This window comes from Octopus bimaculoides, chromosome 12 (genome assembly GCF_001194135.2).
Source record: "Octopus bimaculoides isolate UCB-OBI-ISO-001 chromosome 12, ASM119413v2, whole genome shotgun sequence".
Classification (NCBI taxonomy): Eukaryota; Metazoa; Mollusca; class Cephalopoda; order Octopoda; family Octopodidae; genus Octopus; species Octopus bimaculoides.
Genome location: NC_068992.1, coordinates 59,253,252 through 59,260,150, shown reverse-complemented (window position 1 = coordinate 59,260,150; position 6,899 = coordinate 59,253,252). Strand labels below are relative to the sequence as shown.

Sequence of the window (6,899 nt, the reverse complement as noted above, 5' to 3'; positions counted from 1 at the left end):
ATATATATATATATATGTATGTATGTATTTGCTAGTATGTTATTTAATCTGTTATGTTCTGTAATCCGTCCAGGTATACTGCAAATGATCCCTGTAACCCACGCTGTGACTATCTCTACAAGGACCATTACCATTGTCAAGTGCTTGGTTGTACAGTGATGTATCGCTCGAAAGACGGAGTACGCGAACATGCCAGGTCTCTTTTTGGTTTCCTTTTATTTATGAAACTGTTTTTACTTTGCTGTGTGTGTGTTTGTGTGGTGAAAGTGGGTTATTGTAATCAGTTTGCAAATAGAGTCTTTCTGGCTGATAACATTAAGTAGATGACATAACAATATCTTGAGCGTATTTCATGGTCTTCTAATTTTGATATCTATAAAAGTTTGATAAATGTTTCTGGTGATTGTGAGTGGCTTCTTTCAGTTTCCATCTACCAGGTCCATTCACCAGGCTTTTCTTGGCCCAAGGCCATAGTACAACACATGTACCCAGAGTGCTGCCACACAGTGGGATGGAACCCAGAACAATGCGGTTGAGAAGCAAACTTCTTATCTGCACAGCTATGCATGTACCTAAGCAATAGGTGCAGGCATGGCTGTGTGGTTAAAAAGCTTGCTTCCCAACCAATTGGTCTCAGGTTCAATCTCACAGTGTGGCACTTTTGGCAAGTGTTTTTTTTTCCATTCTTGCATGGTTAGTTGGGGGGTCTCTTCATCATTTATTATTGTATTCTTTTACCATTTCCTTCAAAGCTATTCAGCATCCTGAGATCAACTTTTACAGTCCTTTCTTCTGTCTTCCTCTTCCTCACTCTGGTGACACCATGTTTGGCTTTTTCTTTTTCTTAATTCTGAATTTCTCTTTTAGATTCCATGAACTCCAAGACCATATCACATCGAACTGCTACATCTTGTACAAATCTAATGAGCCATGTCTACAGAAGTGCGAGTTCAATTTGAAGGAGAAGCACTTTCATTGCCAATATGTAAGTTTTTTTTATATTTGTGGACTATTTGTATTATATTCATGATGGTGGTGGTGATGGTGGTGTTGGTGATGGCAGTGGTGGTGGTGGTGATGGACAGACAAGGTATTAAGGTGGTGGTTGTGTTGGTGGAGGGTATTGGTACAAAGTCCCTATTCCTGATGCTGGAATAGGTACCCCTTGTACTTGACTATTACTTATTATGGTGATCCATGGAATGGGAAAAAATGCAAATATGACCTTAACAGGATGTGAATTATTAAATAGCTAGTAATGTGGTAATATAGAAATTAGAATAATTAGTAAAATAGTAATTAAAATAATTAGTTATAACGATTTATTATATTAATAATTGATTTGAAGGTATAACTTCTGTGATTTAGAGACATGCTTCCCAACCATGTGATTTTGGCTTCAGTCCCCTTAATAATCATAATAATAATAAAATAATAATAATGCCAACACTATGGAATAACAGTAAAAAAAAGATGGTATAGGCACACGCCAGAAAAAGTCACAGAAAATGAGAAAGCAACCATACTATGGGATATGCCAATACACAGAGATAGAGAAATTAAGGCAAATAGACCAGATATAGTTGTCAAAGATCATGAAGGAAAAAAATGCTTTCTAATTGATGTATCAATACCAGCAGATGACACCGTTTCCCTAAAAGAAATGGAAAAACTTTCAAAATACAAAGACCTGGAAATAGAGGTAACTTGAATGTGGAATCTAAAAACAGAAACAATTCCTACCATTAGGTATGATAAAAAAAATAGTCAAACAAATACATAAGAAAAATACCAGGACTTACAAATATATATATAACATACAGAAAATTGCACTACTGAGCACTGCACACATCCTACGCAAAACACTTTCAATACAGTAACCATAAAAGCATCACAGCAAACCACAGCACATACCCAAGGCACGCAGAGCTGTGCTCGGTAGTGAAGTGAAAGCACGTTATTAAAATAAGGCTACTGAATGATAATAATAATAATCCTTTCTACTAAAGGCACAAGGCCTGAAAGTTTGAGGGAAGGGACTAGCCAATTACATTGACCGCAGTGTTTCACTGATACTTAATTTATTGACCGCGAAAGGATGAAAAGCAAAGTCGACCTCAGCGGTGTTTGAACTCAGAATATAAAGACGGATGGAATGCCACTAAGCATTTTGCCTGGCCTGCTAATGATTCTGCCAGCTCACTGCCTTAATAATGATGATGATGAGACAATGTTTTTAAATTTTTGGCGCAAGGCCAGCAATTTCGGGGAAGGGGCTAAGTGTTGGTTACATTGACCCCCAGTGCTCAACTGGTACTTATTTTATCCCCCAAAAAAAGGATGAAAGGCAAAGTTGACAGCAGTGGAATTTGAACTCAAAACATAAAGATGAAATGTCACTAAGCATTTTGTCAGGCATGCTAATGATTTTGCCACTTTGCTGCCTTAATAATAATAATAATAATAATAAAAATAAAAATAAAAATAAATAAATAAATAAATAATAATAATACAGCAACAACAACATTAACAACAAACGGACAAAAAGTTACAAAATAATAGACCAAATATAACAATTATAGATGAGGAAAAGTGAAGTTGCTTGCTTATCGACCCATCATTTCCATTTGGTTCCAAGATTGTAAAGAAAGAGAAAGTAAAACAAAGAAAATACAAGCCCTTAAAATTTGAAATAGGAAGAATTTGAAGCATGTGGATAGTAAAGGTTGTGCCTATAATAATTGGTGCTTTGGAACAGTAAGCCAAAATGTAGACAAATGGCTGAAGGAGATTGAAATAGAATACCCGGTAGAGCTCCTTCAGTAAGTTTGTCTCTTAGGGACAGCAAGGATTATCAGGAGGGTTCTAAGAACTTGAAAGACTGCTGAAAATTTGTGGATACCTAAGGTTACAGATAGTAACCTGCTATCCACATGAATCCTACCAGGAATAAGACCAAACCTGAGGCAAACCAAATAATAATTTCTTCATTTGTCTGCTGAAGACAATTAGATCCATCATATATGTATACAAAATATTAAATGTTAAGGCTGGGATCTTACAAAACTCTGAGGAATTAGACAAAAGTTGCATAAAATGAAGTAGGGTGTTTGTCAGGAACATTATGCAAATAGTAATTATAATAATTCTTTATTTGCACAAGGTTGGGTGAGGGGACATTTAATATAATCATATTCTGTCTTGTTCTTTTGTTTAATATCATAAATATTTGGGTTTTTTTCTTTCAGTCTGCCTGCAACTTCAGCACGTCTTACTCTGATGCTAGTTTTGCAAGACTTGAACATTACCAGCTCCAACACAACCCCCAAGTGACGGCCAGTAAGTTAAAGCTATCCTTAGTGAAGTATGACCTCGATGCCACGAGACCCCGGCGGGGACGGCCCCCCAAATATTCCCGCATTGACATATCACCTGTTACCAAATTTGAACCCATGCATTCAGAACACTTCAAAATATTCAGCGAAGAACAAAATGGTTTTGTGAGTGGCCTTCAAAATAACCTGACAACATCAACAACAACAACAACAGCAACATCATCATCGATAACTGACAGTTACAAGGTTTACAAGGCTGGGCAAAATTGTCTTGACAAACTGTGTTTATATTTTATGAAGGAACATTATCACTGTACAAAACCCCGCTGTCACCATGCTACAGACCGATTGGATGTCCTCAATTTGCACATCAAGGATTTTCACAGTTTTGTTAACATACTGGAGGGCTTTCAGTTCTTCGACCACAATGTAGATTGCCGATACAATCACTGTCATTATAACAAAGCAAACAAACATTTCCATTGCACTCGACCACATTGTGATTATTCTTTTGTTAGACACAGCACTATGGTTCAGCATGATAAGAAGCACCAAAATCACTCCTCGAACAACAACGATAACAAAAACAACAACAACTACAACAACACATGCACTAATACCAAACTCACCACTTACGTTCCAATCATGCCAGCCGTTTCAAAAGTAGCCATTCAACCTTCTTCAACTAAAGCAGTGATCAAATCATCTGGGATATTTTATCCTTTATCTACAATTCCTACCAGCCAGCCATATCCAGTTACCATTCCGTCACAGACCTTGGTGTCAAACAGTAGTAACCTTACTAATCCCAGAGTAAATATCAGCATTCCTCTTATCAGTGAGATTAGTTCTCTGAGTTGCAGTTCTGCTGAGACATCTGGGAGTTCTTCTTGTAATGATGTTCCTTCTTTACCATTTCTCTTACAGCAGAAGAAGATTGAAAGTACATCTCAATGTCAAAACTGGGACAGCATCAGGACCCAAATACATTTTTCGGTGTATCAAAATTGTGGCCGTCCTTTCTGCAAGCTCAAGAAAAAAGACCATTACCATTGTCTTCAGTGTAACCAAGCATTTTCTGAGTGTGCCCGATTGCAGTATCACTTGAGCAGGCATGGGCTCAAGTTCCTTTCTAATGTAGTTAAACCCCCACTGTTAGAGAATTTGCCAACTGACTTGTCTGACGATGGGAATAGCAACTTCAGTATTAATTCCAAACATGTGAAGAACTTTACTGAAGAAGCAGAAACCTTGGATGAAGAAAAAGCCTCATCTTTCTCCACTGGATTAAATAATCCTGTGAAAATATCATCTGATTTGGATTCAAGGCTGACAACAGGTTGTCACATGGATCGAAGATCTCCCAGTATGTGTTCCGGAATGAATTCTTTTGGTGAGAGTATTCCAACAGAGAGGTCAGAAATTGACCAAGAGAATGATGACAATTCCTTGTATTTAGACAGTTCTCACAGGAAACGGAAAGCAAGTGGAAGTGAAGAATTTGAAGACGAAGTAACAGTGAACAGGAAACAGCCTCATCTCATGATGCCGTCCGAAACTGAAACCTGTAATACCAGTGCCCTTACTACTTACCGAGCGGAAGGAGTACCAGAAGGTTACATTCGAATAAGATATAATGAAGACTGTAAATATCAACGGTGTACATACAAACACATGGTAACGCACTTCCATTGTCGACGGCAGGATTGTGGCTATGGTTTTAGTGATCGTTCACGGATCGTTCAACACAAGTTGCGACATGAACGGATCGACAGCATTATTGGGGAAGATTTTAAGCAGTTCCGAGCAAGTCTCTCATGCCAGTACCACAAGTGCCAATATGATGCGAAATCTTCGCATTACCATTGTCTGAAATGTGACTTTGTTTGCACAGACACAACCAAAGTTACGGCACACCGCAAGCATCATGTTAAGATGGAGACAATAGCATCTCATGGGTTCCAAAAGTTTGTCGGCAGTGAAGGATGCAGTGTGCCGTCCTGTACTTCATATAAGAAGCAAACACACTACCACTGCATGCAAGACGATTGCAACTTTGCTGTTCTTGGTTTGTCACAGATGACATCGCACAAAGTCAAACACCTCACTGAATCAGCTAACTTATATTAAACAATCACATTTTAGTTGTACAACTACAACAATGATGACGATCATATTAATAATAATGATAATAATAATAATAATAATAATAATAATAATAATAATAATAATAATAATAAAAATGAAAATAACACCAATAATAGCAACAATGATAATAATCCTTTCTTTATTGGTTAAGAAGCCAAAAAAAATTAATAATAATAATAATAATAACAGTCCTTTCTGCTGTAGGCACACGGCCTGAAATTTTTGGGGAGGGGTTAAGTCAATTATATTGGCCCCAGTACTCCACTGGTACTTAATTTATCAAATCCCTGAAAGAATGAAAGGTAAAGTCGTCCGACAGATAAACATACATACATGTAGCTGTATGACACTGTATGCATAATATTGTATGTGTGGGTATACATACATAGTATACGTGATCATGTGACATTGCACATTGGGATGTATGACAATGCTCATGTGGATGTGTAACACTGCACGTGTGGACATGCAACATTGCAGGATAGTAGACATGGGGTTGTTGTATGTTAGAAGTTGAGTTATGAAGATTACAGAAGATAAATGGCTAAAATATTTCATTTCCGCGTAACATTTACATAGTGTTGTTCTCAGTTAGAAATATTGATCTGGTATTAGAAAATTAAAAAAAAAATTTCAAGGTAAAAAAAAAAAATCAAGAAAAACACACAAAATCTAGTTTTTTTTTAGATATAATGTGTGTGTATGTGTATATATAGTGTGTGTTGTGTACATATACATATGTTTGTATTTGTAGATATTTGCTAACGTGTGTGGTGTGTATACATAAATATATGCATACATATATGCATGCATACATAATGTATGTATGTGTGTGTGTGTATGTGTATATAATGTACGTTGTGTACACATGCTTGTGTGTATGCATGCATGCACACATGTATGTATAATATATTTATATGGATGTATGTATTTTTATGTATGAATACACACACACATATATCAAATGTAGATGTGTGTAAACAAGACCAGCTGGGGCATTGGGAGACTGTTGGGTTTTTTTTTAACCCTTCTCAGACTTAAAATTGAATTAAAATGAAATGTCCCCACCTTTGCTCTTGATATCGAACTTCTCTATGTCAGCCTGCCACTGTCTCTCTCTGTCTCTCTGTCTCTCTCTGTCTCTCTGTCTCTCTCTGTCTCTCTCTGTCGCTCTGTCTCTCTCTCCTCACTTGTCTTCGTAATTTTAACTAATTCCATGAGGTGACAGTTGAAACATCAACATTGTTTCTATCTACCACCACACACACAGACCCACAGACTTTCACAATGTCACTGGTGTTGGCATCAATATTTCCCCTCTCTCTCTCTCTCTCTCTTTCTCTCTCTATCTCTCTCTCTCTCTCTCTCTCTCTCTCTCTCTCTCTCTCTATATATATATATATATATATATATATA

General features: G+C 37.0%; 1 protein-coding gene across 1 annotated transcript in view; it reads left to right on the top strand.

Annotated features, from left to right (window-relative positions):
• The window catches only part of LOC106874480 (zinc finger protein castor homolog 1), a 170,952-nt gene extending 164,850 nt beyond the window's left edge, over nucleotides 1-6,102 (top strand). The window contains exons 10-12 of the mRNA XM_052972054.1: nucleotides 74-196; nucleotides 868-985; nucleotides 3,249-6,102. Of these exons, the coding sequence (XP_052828014.1) occupies nucleotides 74-196; nucleotides 868-985; nucleotides 3,249-5,465 (2,458 nt within the window). The 3' untranslated portion in view covers nucleotides 5,466-6,102. The remainder of the gene's footprint in view (nucleotides 1-73; nucleotides 197-867; nucleotides 986-3,248) is intronic.
• The last annotated feature ends 797 nt before the right edge of the window (nucleotides 6,103-6,899 follow it).